At 41.7% G+C, this 24539-nt stretch overlaps 1 protein-coding gene across 2 annotated transcripts; it reads right to left on the reverse strand.

The window, feature by feature from the left end:
• Window positions 1–702: 702 nt before the first annotated feature.
• On the reverse strand, window positions 703–12669 carry dld (deltaD). 2 transcript variants are annotated; one of them, XM_084059368.1, is made up of 14 exons: window positions 12535–12669; window positions 10703–10778; window positions 8948–9027; window positions 7655–7723; window positions 7223–7292; window positions 6856–6956; window positions 5999–6142; window positions 5487–5588; window positions 4460–4650; window positions 4178–4348; window positions 3294–3483; window positions 2386–2523; window positions 1964–2053; window positions 703–993 (listed from the first exon to the last, which is right to left on the reverse strand). In XM_084059368.1, exons 1-14 carry the CDS (start codon window positions 12571–12573, stop codon window positions 928–930), a joined length of 1527 nt encoding a protein of 508 aa, XP_083915494.1. In that variant the 5' UTR covers window positions 12574–12669; the 3' UTR covers window positions 703–927. The 2 variants fall into 2 exon arrangements, with proteins under 2 accessions (XP_083915494.1, XP_083915495.1); XM_084059369.1 differs by having other exon boundaries at window positions 10703–10775; window positions 12535–12651.
• Between the last annotated feature and the right edge of the window lie 11870 nt (window positions 12670–24539).

The following is a 24539-nucleotide window of genomic DNA, read 5'->3' on the forward strand; positions in this document are numbered from 1 at the left end:
CTAAACATCTTCAAATTACACACAGTTCTCCCTTTTGAATGGTTACGGCATTTATTGAAGTGCTAGGCGAAGGAAGGATGTATACATCTCACAGGAGAAGGACGTGTGGGAACTGAAATGTACAGTGTAGCAAATAGCAAGTCATACAAGCCACCTGATTAACATACCATTTATACTGTAAAAAAAAAAAAGAAATCCCTTCAGTATGCTCTACTATACAGCAGCATAAGATTAAGCGATGATCAAAGGCATTCTCTGTTTGACCATGTATTATTTTTTCCAGGGGTCTTTTAAATAAAACAAGTATTATATATTTGTGCGAAGCAAACCTGTTGAGCCCCGACCGAAAAGCTGGGCAACACTTTAAAGTGGCTTCATTCCCGTTCCCCCCTCCGATCTGTTTATTATTAACACAAGTAGTTGAAAGTGCACAGCAAAACCTTGCTGGTGCTTCTTGAAAGCACCAACAATTAAGAGCTAGATACATTTTTTTTACAATGCTTTAGCAGAGATTTATGTACAAAATTGCATTTGTATTATTCGGGGGAATTCCATCATTCAGTGCTTAAAACAGCATGACTTATTTGGATGCTGGAATTAAGACAGTGTAAAGTGTTACCGAAATGATTCAACTGACATGATTTACGCCTGTACGTCTCTCTCTACCCAGTGAATAAAACAAAAAGACTGATATCCAGTCAGTTTATCGCCATCCAAATCCCTTAACTTTTATTTAGAACATTTAAATAACATACTAAATATGTTACAGCTTTCTGTCGAATGTATACAGTCAAAGCCCAAAGGGGTTATAATAGATAAATGTACTGCAGCTTTTATGACCCCCTAGAATGTGCGGACAGACAGTTTTTCAGGTCGTGGACAGAATTGGTATGTACACAGATGAGCAGCAGTGTGGGGGCCGGTGCTTTAGAAGTTGATGGCCTTGCCGAAGGAGGCAGCCAGGTTGGCTTCTCTGAAGGCCTCAGACACCGTCTGGGGAGAGGAGGAACGAGGGAGGAGAAAGAAAAGGAGGTCAGGTTATCATTTCATGGTGTGCATTTAAAGGGGATGAGTATCAGTTCTTGCATGCATTTCGTCACTGTAAGCGCCATTTGAGCAATGTTTCTATATGATGACGTCACCGCAGGGCGCGGTCAAGGCCAAAGTTGCCAAGTTATTTAACCCCGTCTGTAATCAAGGGCAGGTGTTGCTGATGGGAGGCAAACAGTTGTTGGGCTGTTGGTTTAGCCACCGTGTGTTTAAGTTTAACTGCATTTATTATTTGTATGCTGGAGTGACGACCAAGGTACAGAGAATAAAGCGTTTATTTATGAACTTTATGGACGGTTTGGATTTCAGTCTTTTGAGCACACGTCGAAACATCCCTAGCTGTCGGCAACCAGTAGTGCCTAAAAGTATTTCTCTTTTGACACTACAGTCACCGAAGGGTAGAATCCTTGTATGTCCAAAAACGTTACTTTTAGGGACATTCTAAACACAAAGAACTTGTGTTTCAATGTAGTTAATATACAAGGTAACAGCACTCTGGCAGCCACGCTCATGACTCAATGCCAAATGAGCAATCGCTTTTGTCACTGTGTTGCGCAACATTTCACCTCTATTCTGCTATAATATTGTTCACTACTATCACTCTGTGCTTCTGTTCCAGGGCTGTTACCCTCTGTCACGCAACTGGAGGTTGCACAAACATGGAGCAATGAATCTATTTGAAATTCTAGCTGCACTGTAAGTAAGCCAGCACACAAGGAAAGCATGATCGTTAGCTCTTTGCTAAACCACAGCACTTCATCCAAGGTGTTGAGGGGTTTTAGCCACTTGCACGTAAGGAGTGTTAGAGAAGCTAACATCAGAGGTTAGCTCGGTAAGCTTTTTAGCAAAGATGAATGCTATAGTACAAAGTCAATATCATATTTGCTACTGGGTGTACATGTGTGTAACTCACTGGATGAGCGTGGCACACTCTGGCCACATCCTCGCAGGAAGCTCCATATTCCATGGCTAGTGCTGCCTCGTTGATCATCTCCCCAGCTCCCTGGATACAAACACACAGACATACAATCCATTACAACTACGTATTCTTAATGTCTTTCAAAATTCTTCTCAGAATGAGGAACAGAAATACAAGAGAATTAATATCAGCAACCAGTTAAATGCTGAAGGTACTGTATGACTATTAAAATAGTACTTTTGGCTATCATTGGAAAAGATTCCCTCAAATTGGCAAATATAAAAAGCATCATGATTCCGTATCAGCAGAAAGATTATGCAAGTGGTTGCTGGGCAAAATAAATGAAAATACATTTGGTTGAGTAAGATAAGATGGTGAATCATTTGTCTCACAAAAAACTATGAAAAATGTCTTACAGATCCGAGGATGTGTGATCCCAGCATCCTGTCTGTCTCCTTGTGACTGAGAATCTTCACCAGGCCGTCTGTATCATTATTCGTCTTTGCTCGGCTGTTGGCAGCGAAGGGGAACTTCCCCACCTTGTATGGGACACCCTGGTGAGCAGAAGAAAAAATACACTAGTGTCCCGACTGTACATTCTTACTGTGATGAGATGTTCCCAACTCTGCCTCGCAAATGTTGTGACAGGAAGCTGTTTTCTGTTTGTCATTTCCGTTCACTAAAACGTTTACAAAATATCTTAAAATATATTTTTGAGTTTCTATTTCGGCAAACTAATTTGGTTGATATTTACACTACTGCAAAGGCAAAATGGAATTGGAGGAGAGGGTTAACCACTTTATTTTATACTCATTTTCAGCACTACTAGGATTAGACAGACAGGTAGTATAGACTGAAAATCATGTAAGTAACAAACAAGTCTCTCAAAATGTGTGGAATTATCGCCATCTAGTGCCCATTGCTTGGAATGACTTTTATGAATCCTCATCACAACAGGCTGTCCAACAGTTTCTTCCCCCAGACCATCAGAACCCTGAACGCTCGCCATATACTGCCCCCAAACCAACATCTTGAAATGAAATAGTACTGTATCTATATTGCACTTTGAATGCATCAGCACTTCTTTTTAACCAAAGTTGTCTGCTCTCTCTCTACTTGTTAGTGTAATGTTTTTAATGGCTTTGCCTCTTTTTTAATGAATCTGTTGTTTTTAAATATGACAAGCACCACGAGTTGCGGAGAACAGTATTTTGCTCCGTTGTATGCCTAGTGTGTATTATGGGAAGTAACAATAAAACTGATTCTGACTCTGTAAAGTTGTTTCAATGTAGTGATATCTACGTATACACACACAGTCACACACCTCCTCTTTAAGCTGTTCTTCGGTCTTGCCCACCCAGGCACACTCAGGATGTGTGTAGATGACGGATGGTACACAGTTATAATCTATGTGCACGGCGCCGCCGGCCATGCCCTCCACACAGATGATGCCCTCGTCCTCAGCCTTGTGTGCCAGCATGGGTCCGGCCACCACGTCACCGATGGCATAAATACTGAAAGAGATGGGAGAAAACACAACGGGTCACCCAATGACCAATCTGGGAACCCATCGCCAAATGAAAAGGAAAAACAGCACCCTCTGCTGTTTTTTTACTTATTCACTTGACTCTGGGAGGAGCTCAACGAAGCACCCGTGCGCAAGGAAACCGGGGTTTTTGGTCTGCCTTCAGCCTTTCACTTCCGGTGGTGCGACTATGTTTTCATTCCCACTAACAATATTTCTCCACGGAACACTAACACCAATTCTCCCAAAGAACATGGATCGTTTTTGGTTATAAGCCCACTTGTTTTCTATGATGAAAGAGCAATTTAAAATGTTACTAACTTTCCGTGGTCTTGTCGGCTTCGAGGACGCTATTGTTAAATGAGTTTCGGTTTGTTTCTAGTGGGGAAGGAACGGCACACACGTAAATCCCGCCCACTACATTTGATTTGAGTAAAGCGCGGCCTGCTTCCTGATCTGATAGCACGCCCACATGTAACGAATGCGCACGGGTTGTCAACACGGCAACCGACAGATTCAAACGCAGAGCAGAATCTCTTCTTGAGAGATTACCCAATGACAAGCCAAGAAAAAAACAGGTTGATATGATAACCAACTTGTAAAGTAAAGTATATCTGCTTTAACCTGTCATCACTATTTTGGGTATGTCATTATACTGTAGGTGAAATGTGTCATTTGCCTACCTGGGTACTTTGGTCTGGAAGCGGCTGTTGACTGGGATGCGTCCTCTGTTGTCCAGCTCTAGGCCCACAGTTTCCAGACCCAGGTTGCCGGTGAAAGGTCGTCTGCCGATGCACACCAGCAGCACGTCGCACGTCAGCGTCTCGTTCTTCCCGCCTTTGGCGGCCTCAACGCTGAAAGGTAAACACGAAGATTTTTGTTCTAAAATCCTGAACAAATTCTTTAAGAGAATATAGTCTCAGGCGTGCACGCACACACGCAAACACACACATATATGTACTCACGCCACATCGATCATGCCATCGGGCCTCTTGGTGGCTCCCATGACCTTTGTGCCGAGCTTGAACTTCATGCCCTGCTTCTGGAGGATGCGCTGGAAGTTCTTGGAGATCTCCATGTCGATGCCCATGCCGCCAACGTGGCCCAGGAACTCCACGGCCGTCACTTTGGAGCCCAGACGCTGCCACACTGACCCCTGCAGGAAGGGAGGGAATATTTGATTGATATAAATACGGTCAAATCAAAAGAATGAAATAAAAAATATATATATCTTGCCATTAACACATTGAGTGCCATAAACGGTCCGGACCGTTTTCGGACCATTTTTTTTTTATACGTGGGGCGCTCTAACGAAACTTTGGGATCATCCAAGGAGTCTCTGAGAAGGAGAGGCCAGATGTGGATCCATGTCAAAAATGCCTCCGCTCGGCCGCTCCAATGTTAACTCCTTGACTAAAAGCTTAATATCTCCATTTCTTTTTAACGTGGTGGAAGCGAGCCGTTTTCGATCGGCGACCACTCTGCAATGGAGGATCGCGTTAGAAATATTATTGTTCAAGGCGTTAGTCAGGACCCTCCGCCGTCTCGCACGCACGCTTTGTTTACATGCACTTCCGCGTCGGGGCTTCTACAGCACGAAACATATCAACGTAAGTGGATGGAAGATATGCAAGCACTGAACGTACCCTATTTTAATAAACCTCTGGCACACAATGTGTTAATGTAGGGCTGTAAGGCTACTGCTGTTTTTTCCTCTAAGCCCTACAGGTTTAGGATAACATAAATAGGCCACCGTATAATTGATATTCAACATACTGTATTATGTATTGTGAAGAGGTTCTTTGAAACAATTGGGTACAGAAAAAGATTTAAGTTCAATACAATACATGAACACATGCAACAAATTAATTTACAGCGTCTCAACAAGTATTGGGACCATGATCGTTCCAATTAAAGCACATACATTTGGGTGAAAGGAAGACTCATACCACACATCATACGTGTACAACATAAGATCAACACAACACTGACCAGCTCCACCCCGATGACTCCAGCTCCGATGACGATGAGATGTTCTGGAACCTTCTTCAGAGACAGAGCTCCTGTCGAGGACACCACGTTCTCCTCGTCGATCTGGAGACGACAAGGCATGGACATGGCATAGCCTGTTTACAGCTTGTATAAGTAAAGTCTTAGTCTCGCGAGCCAGACTGTCGCCTCCCACAATTTTGAAATGCTTCTGTCATACAGCTTGGAGCAACTGAAGCTCTGAAAACGATCCGCCGATAAAGCGGCTGCGACGCCTCCTTCCCACTTCCGTTTCGTCTTTACAGTCGCGCAGAATTCCTGATATAGATTAAAATAATCGGAGTATATATAGCTTTCCGCTTTCATCAGAAGATATTTGAAAATATATTTCTGCAAACGGAAATGACGAACAGATGACAGCTTCTGGGAGGTGTAGTTCCAGAATCTATATAGCATTCATGAGATTGTGCAATAGTTGTCTGGCTACTCATGGAAACGATCAAACTGAAGCGAACCTCTATCCCAGGGAAGGGCGTGACCTCAGAGCCGGTGGCGATGAGGATGTTCTTGGTGTTGATGACCTGCTCGCTGCCGTCGGCCCCTACGGCCGTCACCTGGTTCTTGCCCGTCACCCGCCCGAACCCGTTCACGTGGGTGACCTGAATGGAACCGGGTAGAAATAAATATATAACCACTGGCATCAGCATGGGTGAAAGCAAAATGAAATCTCACGACTGAAAATGTTTGCATGACCAAGTCCTAATGTGTGATTAATGTTGATTTTGACAGCACATTTTGATCTAGCTTTAGTTGACTAAATATCATAAGATTATAATCGACTAAATCTACAATTGATTTAGTCGACTAAAATATATTTTGACCGGCCTTGATGGCGTCGTAATTTACACTTGGTTGCATGCTGAAAATAGCAGATCTGCAAGCTCACAACACGTCGCAGCGCGACGTGTTGTGAGCTTGTAGATTTGCTATTTTCAGAGCGCAACACCCGAGCACAACCAAGCTTAAAATGACTTGTCTTTTAGTTCTACTGGATCTCTTCTCCACTTGTCCCTCACTAACATTACAGTCTAGTTTTTATTTGTTGACGAAATTGTCAATATGTTTAGTCTTAGTTTTAGTCATCATAGTTAATCTTTATTTTGTTTTTATTTTGTTTTTGTCAGTGAAAAAAGGTAGTCGACATTTTTCGTCACAGTTTCAGTCGATGAAATCAACACTGGATTAAACAGTGTGAAAGGAATCGTTTCCTAAACAATTAACAAAATATGTAAAATGTATGATGCTTTAGTAATATTGTTCCTGCTGTTCTACATGCTGTTTTATCTTTTCTTATGTGAAAAAGCAGTGTCACCTTGTTCTGTTTGAATAGATGTGCTATGCCTCCTGTCAGAGCTTTGACTGCACCACTCTTCTGTGCCATCATCTTCTCCAGGTTCAACGTGATGCCCGAGACTGAGGCACGGAAATAAAATAAACACAACTTAATAAAAAGTAGCCTACAAACATATTTCACCATTTTCTTACAAGCAACAACATATTCAACGTTGTAAGCAAAAATAGCCAATCTACAGCTCACAACGCATCATGACGCGTTGTGCAGATCGGCTATTTTCACTGTGCAACACCACCATACAACTAAAGACTACTTAAGCCCTAAAACAGGGCTTAAGTAGTTATTTAACATACTCTGCAACAGTCTAATCATGTTAAACTCTTACTTTCAATGCCTCTGGATTCAAAGTCCTTGCCATGTGCCAGGTGGTAAAAGTACGAGTTGTTCAGGAGGGCCTATGGAATCAAAACGGGACAAATAAGACAATGATTCCTTTGCTGGAACCTTGAAAACCTAACTAACTAAAAAACAGAATGGAAACCCCAAAACATGCATATTGGTTATGCTGAACACATAGCAGTAGGGTTATTTGTAAGTATTTGCTTTCGGCTTTATTTCCTCTTGAAGTTCAATAAGAAACAAATACTTGATATCGGAGCACAATTATTTGTTAATGAATACATTAATAATGTAGTCATTAACAAATAATTGTTTAATTACCACATAGGATTTCACTGTGCATTTATGATATCCACTGTCAAGATGTTTTAAATAGATTATTTATGCTCCTTTTGAATTTGCTAAATAAATGAGTTACCTTTGAAGGAATGCAGCCCACATTCAAGCAGGTTCCACCCAGAGTTGCATTCTTCTCAACACAGACTACCTACAGGAAGAAGAAAAAACAACCGCATTAGGAATATAGATAATCCTAAAAGCACCTCTTTCTGGGCCTGCTGCACTAACAAATGATGGGAGGTTGATGGATTAAAGCAAAATAAAATCTCACGACTGAAACATTTTGTATGGCAAAGTAGTCCTGATGTGTGATTTGTCAAGCAGTATGATAGGAGCCCCCCCAACACAAGCGCCGTTTCCTGAACAATTAACAACATATGTACAATTACGATATTTTAGTAATATTGTTCCTGCTGTTCTACACACTGCCCACCAGGTGAAGAAATCACAGATTGATGCTTTAACCTTTGTTTTTATGAAATATTCGAGACCATTAGGGTTGTATGTAGTATGTAATGTAGTATGTATGTAGTTGTATGTAAGCTCTAATCTCCACGTGCCAGAGCCTCTCCTCTCCCCCGGTGCCGGCAGAGTAGTTCCAGAGAAGCGGACTGAGTGGCCCTGTCTTTCCCTCAGAGGACTGACCGTGGGTAGCTACTGGGATGTAAGTCGGGGGCTTGATCAACCCTGGCTGAGTCACCTGGGTGAGGGTGTATGTTGCGAGACCCGAAACACCCGTCGACCCCAGGCTACAACACTGATGATACGTCCCAGTTGCATCCATGTGATGTTTTTCTTTATTTAAAATAATAACTGAAAATAGCCAATCTAAAAGCTTGTAGATGTAGATCGGCTATTTTCGCTGCGAAACATGCTTTGCTGCGCAACATAGACCATATTCACACGGCGGCCATTTTGGAATTTAACATTGAAAGTGCACTTCATTGACTTAATAGAAACATGGCCGCCGTGTGAATATGGTCTATGAGCCTGTAGATCGGCTGTTTTCGCTGCACAACATGCTTCCATAGAAGACATGCTGATGCCTTCTATGGAATCCAAATGACTGAAATCAGTCGTGGTGACTGAGAACTTTAACCCATGTCATCATCATAATGACATCATGTCTAGACGGTTCAGCTCCTAGGAGCCACGCCGTAAAAAAAAAAAACACCACACAAAATTAATAATTATTCATCTACTATTTTAGAATGTGTCTCCTGATGGCACCTACAGTTGTGGGTCTCTTACCTCTAAGGGTACTCTTGTACACTGATTAAACAATATATATATACACCATCTTGATATCAGAAAGGTCATGTTTTGTACATTACTCCTACTAAGTAACTAAATAGATGTTGTGTTGCTTTACCTTAAAGCCGAGCTGGGCAGCCTTGATGGCAGCTACATATCCTCCTGGACCAGAACCCACCACTGTGACATCAGCATCAACTATGGAGAATACACACACACACACACACACACACAGACGACAAAAAGGTTAAAACAGTGTCATAGGAGAGAGACCAAAGCACTCTCTCATAGAACATGCACATGCTTCACTAGAACACTATCGTCTCTGTCGGGTGGAAACCTCATACAGTATGACTAAAACTGTTACTTTTCAGGATTCAAATTCAAAAACAGCAAAAGTAGCAGATCGACAAGCTCAAACGTTAGAATATGGAGATAAGAGATTTCTGCCTGACAGCAACCATATGTTATTGATATCAGCATGTGGATAATGATATTATCAATAGAGCATATTGTTGGAGGTGCTGGTCATCAGAAACAGCAACATCAATCTACCAATAAGGTAATAAGTGTGTGGCGTCTCCCATAAAGATATTAATGATGATATGATCAATAACATAACTGTCAGTTGCAGTGAAGCTTGAGCACATCAATGCTGCTATAATCTAGTTGGGACTGAATCAGGAAACATGATGTGGCTTCTGAAGCATATCTTTAAACTGCCAGCATGTGTAGGATTACGTAGCAATTATTGTCAAACAAAATACAAAAAAATAGCAGATCTGTCTTGAGAGGTGAAGTGTCTTTCCTATACAGTAGGACAAGCTCTTTTAGCTAGTCTGCATTCTCAGTGAAAGCAGCACACGTTTTGAATGCTATTCCATTACACATAAGCACTAGAAAACATAACTTTGTTTAAGCACAACGTTGAGGAATAGATTATTGCCAATCAGTTGAGTGAGTACGAATGAACTATTACTCAAATCCTAAATGCTCCAAGTAAGACTCAATGCTTAATATTTTTGCATTTTCTTCCGTTTGTTATTCTAGACCTGTTGTCTCCATTCTCCTTCTCTGACTAATCAATCACTGCTAATTTAAATATACAATGCAAAGAACAGGCTTTGCTTGCGTACCTACTGTCCTATGACTGATTCAAGCAGAGTTGGCAGACCTCATGTACAGTAGTCCGCTTGGTTGCTCTGCATTTTGTCATGTGTATGTCCTGCATGTCTGTCAGCCTGCTGTACGTGTATTCTATTGTTGTGCCTACATGCCTGTGTATCTTTGTTTCTCCTGTCTTTCAGATCACTAGTGCAGGATATCCATTGTCAGCATGCACTGGGTTTACTGGGTTTACTATTTACCACGACTTTTGGCTTTCCAGAGTTGAGGGAAAAAGATTACTAGTTGGGGGTTGTGTTTTTTTGCGCTTGTTTTAAAACACGCCGGCTTTTTTGGCAAATCTAACAAACATTTCTCTGATGTGTATATACTATAATTCCCCATAGGTTTGGGGAGGAGTGTGAATCTCATTGAGCGACAGAATCGGTCTCAAGTATGTGTGTAATGTTATAATAAATAACCAAAACATAAATGATGTAGTTTATTTGTCTACCAATGTTTGTTTGCGAGTGGCATTCTCCACTCCGCGTTTATTATCCCTGCCGTTCCCCCCATCTCCTTTTTTAAAATTATCAACATAAATTCACTGAACCTTCTACCATTAATATGTTTTATTTTTGCCTGTATAGATGTTGATGAATGTTTACATGGACCACAATGAAAACAAGCCTTTGGCTTTTTTGTGATTAATCAATTTGGATTGCAAAGTAAGCAATGGTCATAGGGCTGATAATAAATGGCGTCTTACGTGCTGCTTTGTCAGCATATGTTCTGACAGCCACGACCGAAACGCCCTGGAGTTTGCGTGGGAGATGGTGACCCTGCTGAAAATTTGGTTGAGAGAGAAAAGGGCAGGTAAGAAATCAAATGTGAATATTAACATATATTATTAATAGTAACAACATAAAAGCATGCATGTTTAACCGAAGTACCATAGTCACTTGTTAAAGTACACCAGCGTTATTGTGTTATCCTTTTAGCATTATTGTATAACTGTACCTCAAACAAAGTGTTCAATCAATCAAACAGCCAGAGATCCATGGTCAAGTGCATTGGCTAGTAGACAGGAACGTCCCTAATGCATGTGTTTATCAGACTGGTTACCATTAAGGACTAGCATGTCACTTAATGCATGTCTTAGACTAGTAGTTAGTGGTATAAAATGTATTAATACATTCAGTTTCAGCTTCATGCTAACAGCTGATGGCTGCTCAGATGGTCATGATGAGAGCTCAAGGGGGAAGCCAATCAAGCCATGCCCGTAGGGCAGGAGCCCTATGGGCTATATAATGTATTAATGTATTCTGTTTTTCCTGTTTCTGTATAGCGCGAGGCGACTTGATGTACAAGTATATAGCAGCACATGACGCTAGTATGTCGCAGGGACTTGATGCCGAGTGCCAAGCAGGGAGGCATTGGGTACCATTTTTATAGTCTTTGGTATGACCCGGCCAGGGGGAATCGAACCCCCGACCTCCCAGTCTCAGGGTGGACACTCTAAACCACAAGGCCACTGAGCTGGTGACCCTAGTTAGGGTTTAGTGTCTTGCTCCGGGACACTTCAGGGACACTTCGACAGACATGTATATACTGGCCGGATCGGAGGCAAACTGAGTCTGACGAGTCCGACCTTCTGATTAACAGACCCACTCTACCCACTGCATTGTCTCTCATGCACATCTTACTCTTTTAGAATGGTTTAGTGGACTGGTGGTATGTCCATAATGCATGTCTTTTAGACTGGGGCGGAAACTGTGGGAACAAGAAAACTCCAATCCACACAGAAAGGCCCTCGGGTTAAAACCCATAAACCTTCTATTGCTTGTGACAGCAACAGCATAGTGTGTTAGTTAGAGTAGCCACCACTGTGCCATCTCTGTGTCATTGTCAGTTGGAGGCAAGTACCAAGATGGAGGCAGGTAAGCAAAGAAGCAACTATCATCAATAATAGACCATAAGTAGATCAGTGGTTCTTAATGTGGAGTCCAGGGACCCCCAGGGGTCTTTGAGGGGGGAGTTCCAGGGGTCCCCAGCTGATTTATGATACAGTTAGGTACCAAAATGGACCACGGTCTCCAAATGGACCCATAACACTGAGGATTTTAGTGCAGACTGGGTCCCAGATATAAAAGCTCGTACCAAACTTAAAAAAGGGTTGATAATGACTGATTGCTGTAGATCAATTAAGTGGAGGCTGACGTTAATTGACTGACACTGGAGGAATGACAGCAGCACAGTCTGACATAACGAACGAACCCATACGTAACAACTTGACATCATGGTAACTTAATAACAACCTATTTACAACAGAGGACACTTACATCAACAGACTGGGGACGAACGTTTAGAGAGAGGCCAACATCTGGAGCCATTTTAAACAGATGTTTAACGGCGAATTATACAGAATATCCGAGTTTTTTTTTTAATGGACATGGTTCACTGTGTGCTAACGTTAGCATAGCTTAGCGGCTAGCTAGCTAGCAAGGCCCCGGACTGTAGTAAAAGGAACCCCAGATAAGAGTGAGTTAGTGAGTTATAATGTTCCAGACAACATCATAATAACGTTTAATATGTTCTTACCTTGGCCAGGGTGCGGTACAACTGGTTCCAGCTCTGCATGGTGTTGTGTGACAGACAGTACAGTGTCACTGGTGTTAATGATAACCTACAGTCACAGGCGGATCAACCAAGGACTCTGAGCACTGCGCGTGTGCACTGTGGAGGAGACCACGGAGTATAGAGGGAAATGAAAGGAGAGGACGGATACGTCACGTTCTTCTGGGCCCGACCGGAGCCGGAAGTTTGACGTACCCAGGTGGATAAGCGGAAGACTCACCGCAAAACACGCTCACCCCCATTCTTGTATTCTTGTATTTGCTTAGGATAAGGTTAGAAATACGTTTAGGGTTAGGTTAGGCATAGTTTTACTGAGGTTAAGTTTAGGAATAAGGTTACGTTTAGGTATAATTTTACTGAGGTTACGTTTAGGAATATTTAGGCATAATTTACTGAGGTTACGTTTAGGATTACCAGGTGAATACCGCTGGATCTGCCCCGGGGCGACTGTGTTTTGGGACGAGCGTTTATTGCAGCAGAGTCTGTTACCTCTGTGGAACAGTTAACAACAAACACTGTAAGCTTTGTTGTAAACCCTTTCCAGTGAAAATGTATAATGTTAATTGTCAGTGTTTACAAAGCAATGTTATGTATTGGTGTGCGGGTTGTGTGAGGGTGCTTTGCCCCCCCCCCTCCCCAAAAAGAAATCTCCTGTCTGTGGAGGAGCATCTACAGCAGACAGCAGTATCACCCGAAGCTAACTGTCATGAGGTTTAGCAAAGTTAACCAAATAGGTACAGCACACTAGATTGAGTTGCTCCATTTCTGTGCATCAATGCCACAAATTGAGCAGACTTTTTATTTGATTTTTGATTGGATTTGATTGTTTTGCTAGGCGAGAAAGTTCCAGTACTCTGTGTTCTTCAGATACCTCAATATACTGTAGTGTTGTACACACATCTATAAAACAATACATCAGAAAATGGCTTCTTTTATATTCCTGAAAAGGAATTAATACGCTTGTCGCTTGTTTATCAAATTGTCAGGCTGGCTCAGATTAGGACTTGACGTATGTGTCCTTTCCTTCTTCATGACGCCTACCATGATGTAACGCCTGCTGAATGACATATAGACGCACGTGTACGACGGTGTCGCGCGCCTGATATGGCAGATCTACAAGCTACTTATCCAGTTCACCATAGGTCAGTGACTCAGTGTATGTGTCCAGCACAAAGTTATACATTCATTGTATAACAAATATTTAATGCATTAATATATATATATATATATATATATATATATATATATATATATATATATATATATATATACATATATATATATATACATATACATATATATATATATACATATATATATAAAGGGGTATATATGTATAAACTGTTATTTTGGCGGATCGCCACTATATATATATATATATATATATATATATATATACACACACACACACACACACACACACACACACACACACACACACACACACACACACACACACATTACATACAGATACAGGAAGAGTTATATTCTTAGTATACATGATTTGAACATGCACGGTACATCATTATCTGACCTAAATTGACCCTTCAACTTTTTGTTTATGTACAAAATGACTGGATAAACAGGTCAGGTTGTAGCTATTTGTAGCAATTGTGTATTTAGAAATAGTAGGCCTTAAAGGAGTATTTCACCCAAAGTACTTATTTTCTATCACACCCCATGAAGCCTTGAATTCATGGAGATTCACGCCTGAGCCGGTCATCAAATTATTGGCTCAGGAATGCGACAAACACAAAAACATCTCCATGAATGCAAGACTTCATGGGGTGTGTAATTGATAGAAAATAAGTCATTTCTTTGGGTAAACTACTCCTTTAAATGTCAAATGTTCATGTTCTAATCATGTATACTTTACACAGTGGTGGAAAAAGTACTCACATGTCTTACTTAAGTAAAAGTATCAATACTATCAATGTAGAAATACTAACTTAATAAGTAAAAGTCTGGAAATTGACTTGAGTAAAAGTACAAAGGTATTGGTATCAAAGTACTTAAAGTACCAAAAGTAGAAAGTACTCATTATGCAGAATGTCCCATTTCACAAGTTTTCAAATGTATAAAAATCTTTTGGGAATAGCAGATCTACAAGCTCATAATGTGTCGCATCACGACGCATTGTGAGCTTGTAGATCTGCCATGTTCAAATGGGCGAAATGTATATAGGGCTGAAGTGGTTAATGTATGTTTTGTAATAATAGTCCAAATAAGTAGCCTAACTAGGCCTAACTAAAGTTTTCAAATCATTGTAGTGGAGTAAAAGTACAATATTTGCCTCTGAGATGTAGTGGAGTAGAAGTAAAACTACTGAAAATTGGAAAAACCCCTGTAAAACAAAAATACCATGAAATTGTACAAAAAGTACCGTACTTCAGTAAACCTACTTAGTTACTTTACACCACTAACTTTACATTACTTAAAGGGACAGTTCACCCCCAAAATGACTTTTTTGTATGGATTAGTCACCCCATGGAGACTTGAATTCATGGATATTTTTTTGTTTTTGTCGCATTCCTAAGCCAATAATTTGATGACCGGCAGCGGTTCCGGTAGAAGACACCTTCCTACCGGAACCGTTGCCTACCGGTCCGCTGGTCAACAAATTATTGGCTTAGGAATGCGACAAAAACAAAAAAATATCCATGAATTCAAGTCTCCATGGGGTGACTAATCGATAGAAAAAAAATATTTTTTTTGGGTGAACTATTCCTTTAAGACCATTTTCGACCAAATAGCCAATTTCACATCGAGGTTCCCACTCTTCCTTAGTGCCCACTCTTCTTGTATCCATTCATACACACTATTCATGCACTTCTTCAGTGACTTGACTGCATTCCATCATCAAACAGCAGCTGTTTACCTCCCATGGAGGTTTAGAAATGTGACCTCAAATGGCCTCTGGTTGTAGTTCTTTATACAAACCACAAGAGGGTGCTGTATGGCAGTAATGTTTGAAGATGAGCTCTTATGTCAAGGTTGACATGTTCCTGAGTTTAACCACAATGAGTGACAAGCTAAACTCACGCTAATAATATGTATATTATCATGTTTGCATGATATAACCTAAAACTAATAAAAGGGACAAGCATTTCACTTGTAAGCATAAGCAACAACACATATGTTGAACACAAGAGTAAGTTGTGGCAGCGGTGGCCTAGTGGTTAGAGGGGCGGCCTTGATACCGGAAGGTCCCTAGTTCGATTCCCCAATTCATCACATCGATCATGAATCACCGCTGAATAGCCCTTGAGCAAGGCTTCCATGCAGGGTCCGGCTGGAAACAAGTTTCGTACTTAGTCCGACACCCTGGGTAAACAACAAACTTTGCTTTGCTTTGCTTTGCCTAAGTCAGTGGTTCTGAACCTTGTCTGGCTGCGACCCCCCAAAATAATCATATTTGAACTGGGGACCCCCCAAGATAATCATATTTGAACTGGGGACCCCCTAAAATAATCATATTTGAACTGGGGACCCCCAAGATAATCATATTTGAACTGGGGACCCCCTAAAATAATCATATTTGAACTGGGGAGTGGGGACCCCCCACCCTGACAAGCACTTGGAATTGTTGCAGTTGAGACATTACATTTTGTTTGACTCGGTTCCACAGATAAACATTGTGAAAATAGCAGATCTACAAGCTCACAACGCCTCGCAACGCAAGGCGTTGTGAGCTTGTAGATCTGCTATTTTCACAATTTTCTTTTCTTATATATATCTTTCTTATATTATTTAACAATTTGGCCAATGTTTGACCAGTTTTTATAGTATAGTTTGTTGGTTACTTTTGATGCAGTAATGGTCTTTTTTCCTTTCTTTCTTTCTTTTTTGGAGATATTAAAAAGGTCTTAAAAGTCACTTCACTGTCACCCCCCCCCCCCCCAAAATGGTCCCGACCCACAGGTTGAGAACCACTGTGGTAGCCTACCAGGGTGTGTTAATGCAGGGGTCTTCAACAGGGTGTCCGGGACCCCTAGGGGGTCCTCAGAGTTACTACAGGGGGTCCGCCAAATCTTTGTGTGATATGATTACATTTTTTTACCTTAACCACATAAACCCTAACATCCCTTTTCTGAGGAGAACTTTAGCCAAAAATAGCCGATCTACAAGCTGAGCTTGTAGATCTGCTATTTTTGGCAAAGAGGTATAGAGGTAGAGGGAAAAAAGAGCAGACCAAGTAAACAAAAAAAGTTTAATCTGAAACACAATGTTATACAGTATAGAGGGGGTCCCTGCTTCATCGCTCTCTCAGCTAGGGGGTCCTTGGCCTGAAAACGTTGAAGACCCCTGTGTTAATGGATTCTTCTTTTTTGTCAATAAAGCTTCATCATAAGAGTGCCCTTTAGTTCCACCAGCTATAAATGTAGGTCACAGTACATTGAGACTGACAGTAAACATAAACATGCCAAGTTCTTCTCCATTAACTTTCCTCTTTGCTTTGCCAAAAGTAATGCATTATTTAACGTTTGTTTCCAAAAAAGCAATGAATTATTGATAATCATTCATCAGCTACCGCTATTTTGTGTGTGTTTGTTTTAATTAGCCGCTATAGCGTTGGGGTAAACTCTTGAAGGAGATCCAGGTGTAATACAATGACAGAGGACAACTGAACTGACCCGCCAAGCAGAAGGCTATACCTGTGCCAAGCATGGCAAGACGCTGGCAGACTAAAGTAAGTGAACTTGATTCCCTTTAACCAGTGGTGGAAAGTACATTTACTCATCGTCCATCTGAAAATAGCTGTTGTGACGCGTCGTGAGCTTGTAGATCTGCTATTTTCAAAAGATTTTTATACATTTGAAAACTTGTGAAATGGGACATTCTACTTTCTACTTTTGGTAGTACATTTTGATGCCAATACTTTTGTACTTTTACTCATGTACATGTTGAATACCAGACAAAGTATTTCTACATTGCAATATTGATACTTTTACTTAAGTAAAACATATGAGTACTTTTTCCACCTCCTTTAACCTCTTTCAACCTGGTGTAGGCCTACCTGTTTTGGGTGTCAATGTCGTTTTCAAGGTTCAATGTGTCTGTGTGCGAGTGTGCGTGTGTGTGTGTGTGTGTGTGTGTGTGTGTGTGTGTGTGTGTGTGTGTGTGTGTGTGTGTGTGTGTGTGTGTGTGTGTGTGTGTGTGTGTGTGTGTGTGTGTGTGTGTGTGTGTGTGTGTGTGTGTGTGTGTGTGTGTGTGTGTGTGTGTGTGTGTGTGCGTGCGTGCGTGCGTGTGACAATGGTGTATATGGGTACATCAGAGGAAAAAATCATGTTTCCAATTAGTTTTTTCCATGGCCTGATCGTTCATAGGCCTGCTTGTCTGAGTACACGTATAGCTTATAGGTGAAATGTTTCAAAAATAAAAATACTGCAAATAACTGATACAAGCTCACAACGTGTCATGGTGCGGCATTGTGAGCTTGTAGATCAGCTATTTTCACTGTGTGTCGTACGACAAAGTGTATATAGGCGTATACGTGGTTAATAGGTTACATTCATTACGGGAAGAATGTCTTCTGAACACACACTTCTGTGTGTGTTCATTAATGTTTCATTAATGTTCAGTGTGGACATGTGGACATCAGACCACATGGCTGTCGATGGACATACATTGTGACCTGGCTGTCAATTGCAAAATTCAGGGAATGTCTGTATCAGTGGTTCTCACTCTTTTTCATGTCAAGGATCCCCAGCATGATATGTATTTGGTCACGGTCCCCCATTTTAGAATGTTTTGTTCCAGGGACCCCCAGAAGCAAAGTTTTGAGTTACAAATGTTCGCTTTCAATCTCTACAAGCTCATAGCATGACACTCGGTGCCGCGCTATGAGCTTGTAGATCTGCTATTTTTGAATAGCCAAAGTATAAAAGGTTAAAGTGGTTAAAATTATTGTGATGCTATATTAACACATTTTGATGGGGACCCCTGGAACCCCCCCAAGGACCCCTGGGGATCCCCGGACCCCACTTTTAGAACCAATGGTCTAGTAGGCCTTTCGCCTGAGTTCTCTCTGATTTGTTACGACTGAACTGAGCTACATCTACGAGATTTACATTTGAGGTGTTGCACGCTTTTAGAGAGACATTGCATTCTGCTTTCGAATTTAAATGGATTGTTTCTCGTTCAGATGTGTGCTTTTGATTTATCCTTTTAAGTAATATTGTAGAAAAGCACTTATACGTAATACGTTTATCCTGCAAAAATTGGCTTATACGATAAGCTGTCATTTTCATTTGAAACACACCAACAACATTCTAGCTAACAACACTCCCTTCTGGCTTTTCAAAGTCAATTTGTGCCCGAGAGTGAAGAGCCAGCCTTCATGTCTCGTCTCAAGTCTTTTCACGTGCCTGACAAAAAAAAGCAAAAGCGGCCAGCAAAAGCGAGCCTCAAATAAAAGTCCACTTTCAAAACAACATGAGCAAAGTGAGCCTTTCTGAAAGAGAGAGAGGAGAAAGAGAGAGGGGCTTCCATTTGACGACTGGCTGCCTTAAGGTCTCATGTCTGTGTGACACTATAGCCTTGAATTCAACAAAACCCTGTCCCTTTCTCTCCACTACAGAATAACTGTGAAAGAATAAAGAAAAAAAAAGAACTGGGGTGGAAGGGGTGGGGGGGTGGGCGGGGGTCTGCCTTTTGATTCGCCGTAGTGCAAACCCGCCCCGCGCAGATGTACGGGGCAAGAGGATTAAGGCCCTGATGGGTGTGTGTGACGTATATAGAGCTCCAAACTCTCCTTACTCTGTCTGTCTCCTCCAGCATCCCCCGGGTCCATTGTGGCCCTAGCAGCCTTAGGGGTGGTAAGCCGCCGGCTCGCCAATGGGGCCCGTTGTGTGAGGGCGACAATGGTGCTGCACCCCACTGCCCCACTACCCCACCCCACCACCATCATCCCCAGACACAGGATGGTGATACATAAGGGAGCTAATGTCTCCCGCATCCAACTCAGAGAGGTTCTTGTGGGTTTTGGGGGTGGGGGTGCAGGATGGTTGTGTATGGGGGGGGGGGGTTGTGTGTGTGTGTGTGCGTGCGCGCATGTGTGTTTGTCGGGGGGGTGGGTGTTTAGCATGGGTTGATGATTTATCACCTCATTATCATTTCAGTCACAACTAATTTCACCATCTGAAATCTTACTTTGTGGACATGACAGTGACAAAACATGAAATGAAGGACATGTTCAACACATTTGTCACAATTTCACATTCTTCTTCAGTGTGTTAGTATGAACTTATCTTCCTCTCTTTCCAAATCATCGTCGCGACATTATGAGTGAAAGCTCTAGAGAGGAGAGTGAAAGCGAGGAGGAAAAAAAAGCACATTATTGTAGGAGTGCATTGTGGGATGGAATGCCATTGAATTTGCCCCGTTTTTTTTATGCGCCCAGGCCTCCTTTGTGCGAGGGCTAAGGAAGTCCATTGTGAAGGCAGACACCCTGAGAAAAGAGGGGAGCTTGGAGCTGTTGTCTGTGTCGGTTCTTCTGCTCCGGGCCTAAAAAAAGCTCTGAATGAAGCAATGCCATCGGAAGCAGCCGGCTCTATATACTGTGAGACAATGGCCGGTGGGGCAAACTTTGAAGAACTCAACAACAATTAAAAATGCGGCTTCGCTATATTAATTATGCATTCATGCTTTTGTCTTGCTGCTCTGGGGTCTTCGGGTTGCAGGAATAGGAGAGTTTGTGAAATGCCTCTTAAACATTCAACAGGTCTCGGGGTGAGAGAGATTACAGTAGAAGAAAGAGAAAAAAAGAGTGTGTGAGAATTTCTGACATACTGTAGGGAGGTAATTAAAACTAACAGCAGTGGTGGAAAAAGTACTCACATGTTTTACTTAAGTAAAAGTATCAATACTGCAATGTAGAAGTACTCTGTTACAAGTAAAAGTCCGGAATTCTAAATTGACTTGAGTAAAAGTACAAATGTATTGGTATCAAAATATACTTAAAGTACCAAAAGTAAAAGTACTAAAATGTTTGAAAATAGCAGATATACAAGCTCACAACGCGTCGCGATGCGACACATTGTGAGCTTGTAGATCGGCTATTTTCAAATAGCCTAGGTATAAAATAGTGTTTAATGTAGGTTTTATATCGTAATAATTTCTACCTGCAAAGTAACTAGTAACTAAAGTTTTCAAATAATTCAAAGCTCAATATTTGCCTCTGAGGTGTAGTGGAGTAGAAGTAAAAGTATAGACAATTGGAAAATACTCAAGTAAAGTAAAAGTACCTCACAGTACCCCTGATATACCAACCTTATGAAACAGTCCAAGCATTACTAGGAACAAGAAATGAAATAGCTCCTAGAATAAATAATAAGAACAATCGCAGCATCCCTCTGTGAAACCGCTCTTTTGAGACACTTACCAATCCAACAGTTCAGCAAAAACTCTGAGAGGGTTAGGTTGAGTTTGGTTTCATCTCACTGGTGTGTTGCTAGGAAACTCTCACTTACAGCTCGGAGCTGCTGCACTCTTTCTTTCGGGACTTGCCCGGTTTCTCCCTCTCTCTCTCTCTCTCGCTCGCTCGCTCTCTCTCCGTTTGGAAGACAGGACGCATAAAAGCCATGAGGCCTTTTCTGAAACACTGTGTAATCAGTGTGGAGGCACAGGGTACATTTCTGCCCACTGGCAGCCACTGTCAGGTGGCTCTGTTGTGCTCTAAGTAGCGAGCAAACATCTCCTTTTATAGTCCCGATGTGAAGGTTTTCCAGAAAGCCAACATCCACATTTGTTGCGATTGAATGATCCCGTCTGTTTTAGCCCATTCAATCCGGGAATCACTCTAGGATTTTGTTTGGGCTATTCAAAAAAATAGTAGATCTACAAGCTCATATCGCGGCACTTGTGCCGCGCTATGAGCTTATAGATCAGCATTTTTTGGGGAAAACTCGTGAAAATTTGTGCAAAATCTTTGAATATATATTTTTTTAAAGCAAACATTTGTAGCTCAGATCTTTGCTTCTGGGGGGTCCCTGGAACAAAATATTTGACAAATGTTCGCTTTGAAAAAACTACATATTCAAAGATTATCACAAATGTTCATGATTTTTCATAAATAGCAGATCTACAAGCTCATAGTGCGGCACTCGGTGCCGTGCTATGAGCTTGTAGATCTGCTATTTTTGAATAGCCAAAGTATAAAATAATCTAAAACGACATAGTAGCCTATGCGTTCCCGGATTGAATGGGTTAGCGAGTTTTACTTACTCACAAAAGTAGAGTATTGTATAGCTTTCTATGTTCAACAAGCTAACGTTGGATGTGACTTTCTGGCAACAAGAGGTGACCTCTTCACTTCCAAACAAAATCGATTCGACGATGGCTGCTATCCAAACCTCTGAGAGTTGCTTGCTTTTCTGTTTTTGAAGTGATTGTTTTGCCAGGTAGACAACTAAGGCCAAAGTCTCATCCATGCTGAACGTCCCACGGCAGTCACTCCACTTGTATGAAAAACAAAAAAAGGCTGCTGTGTGGGGCGGGGAAAGAAAAAAAAATCGTTTTTATAGAGTATTTGCCAACTGCTGGAACATGTCCTGGACACCCAATAAAATAGACTTCTGTGCCACAAACCAAAAAAATAGCAACAATCAATATTGTCTAATGAGTTTGAGATGTTGAAATGCCTACGGTGAACACAACACTGCTGAAACAAACCATTTCATGGTCAGAACAGTGGAGCAGTATTAGGTTCAGTTAACATACCTTTGTGATCTTCCGTGTTTTAGCTGCAAATCTCTATTAAAAGGAAGAAGTTTACTGGGATCTATCTTGTTAAAATGTCAAGTGTTACTTTGGGTTATCGTTTCTTTCAGGTGACTAAACTGTGGATAGTACGGCAACATATGATATGCCACAAATAAATGTTTTACAGTATATGAGCTTCTATAGCTTGTGGAAGATGGATCTAATTACCCGGAGTTAATGCTGCACTATTTAACTTTCCTCTTCTACCCCGGATTTGAGCCCGGTTTCCTGCGCAAGTGCTGAATTCTTTACCATTGAGCTAATAGAGCCTGCGTGCTCCGGGGATAAATTGAATCTTGACCATGTCTAGGTGAGACATGACCTTTGACACAATCTAAATGTCTCAATAGAAGAGCAGGGAGACAAAATACAACCACCCCAATTATATAAGTTATATTATATTAACATACAGATTGGACAATGGCTTTAACGAATTATGATGAAATATGAACTAGAATAAAATAAATAGTATTATTACTGGCGCAGGATCACACTTAAATGCTGTGAAGCTGTAATCAACAACTTGACACAACTTGAAGTCCAACTAACAGCCATCTAAAAGGTGAAAAAGAGATGCTTATATTGCATTAGGTTTTGAATGTGGGAGATTTCATTCAAGAAAACCAGTTCCGTTCTCCTTTACAGAACAACAGTCTTGTACTCAACAACTTTTATACAAACCTAATGAACGATATGTTTCTCTTTACCTTTGTTGATGTACGTACGTACTGTATAAGGGCTGCAATGAGTAGCAATACGAAGCCACATATGTTTCAAATACAACCAGGAGTACATGAATGGCCGAATGAAGCTCATTAGCAGTGTAAGAGGCAGCCCAAATGAGAAGTGGTGTGTGTGTGTGTGTGTGTGTGTGTGTGTGTGTGTGTGTGTGTGTGTGTGTGTGTGTGTGTGTGTGTGTGTGTGTGTGTGTGTGTGTGTGTGTGTGTGTGTGTGTGTGTGTGTGTGTGTGTGTGTGTGTGTGTGTGTGTGTGTGTGTGTGTCATGCCATAGTTTGAGTGAACTTGAATGCCAACTCACTTGAAGTACCTCGACACATTCCTGCTCTTTATTAAGCTGATCTGTGGCTTGACCCTGTCCATCTCAAAGTGGAAAGTCTGCCTTTTCATTGTGTGTGCGTGCATGCATGCATGTTTGTGCGCGCACGTGCGCCTGTGTGTGTGTGAGTGAGTGAGTGAGAGAGAGAGAGAGAGAGAGAGGTATAAACTAATGCATTGCATATTGGGCCTCTTCTCGCCCAAAAAGAGCCTATTTGAGAACGATGCTGACAAGAATTAGTTGAGAGACCACTTAGTTTGAAGAATACTGTGTGTGTGTGTGTGTGTGTGTGTGTGTGTGTGTGTGTGTGTGTGTGTGTGTGTGTGTGTGTGTGTGTGTGTGTGTGTGACACACACAGACACACGCACCTTATGCCAATTGGAAGCCCTTTTGATTAAGTCCTCCAGTGGAGTGTGTGAAGGAGCATGTTGTTCTGTTCTGGTGTGGTATGCAGAAAGCTTTTAACCACAGTGCTTTCCACTCAGGTCTTGAACCTGAGCTGCAAGGAAAAGTAGACACACACACACACACACACACACACACACACACACACACACACACACACACACACACACACACACACACACACACACACACACACACACACACACACACGCTGCCATGATAGCACCTCACACACCTTTGGTTCCCATCAGGGAAGATCAGCAGAGCCTGATTTTCCAATCAGTTGAATCACTACACTGGCAAATTACACTGTCTGGCGTGGAAGTTATAGAAGCAGATAGACGTGAATCTAGTTGATTGTGAATTTCTGTGATAGATTTCGATATCTATTTGCCAAACATTCTGTGGAAAATCTCAGATCGGCTATTTTCGGCGAAGGCAGGCTAGTATAGAACCATGTTGCCTCAAATCTTTGTCAATTATATGTTATTTTTAACATACTGCATACAGTTGGACTACTGTAGGCTGAATCATTTACATGGATGGATGGATGGATGGATGGATGGATGGATAGATATTAGCCTTCCCTAGCGCGTCTGATATCTGGTCTAGAGGGGCGGATTCAAAATCTCCGGAGAAAACATCCGTGGGACCCCATTGGTTCACCGATCGGTGCGCCCGTCCCCACTCCGCCCCCGCGCCCCTCCTCCTCCCCCAATGTGCAGCATTGAGAGCCCTGACGTCAC

The sequence above is a fragment of the Gymnoscopelus microlampas genome (genome assembly GCF_963454915.1).
Source record: "Gymnoscopelus microlampas genome assembly, chromosome: 6".
In the NCBI taxonomy this organism is placed as follows: Eukaryota; Metazoa; Chordata; class Actinopteri; order Myctophiformes; family Myctophidae; genus Gymnoscopelus; species Gymnoscopelus microlampas.

Excerpts from the sequence above, each read along its gene's own strand:
- dld (XM_084059368.1), bottom strand. The coding sequence starts at position 12,573 with ATGCAGAGCTGGAACCAGTTGTACCGCACCCTGGCCAAG. Across the intron at positions 6,143-6,855 it reads ATCTATTCAAACAGAACAAG|GTCACCCACGTGAACGGGTT; the intron begins GTGACACTGCTT and ends GGTTCCATTCAG. Across the intron at positions 5,589-5,998 it reads CGCCCTTCCCTGGGATAGAG|ATCGACGAGGAGAACGTGGT; the intron begins GTTCGCTTCAGT and ends TGTCGTCTCCAG.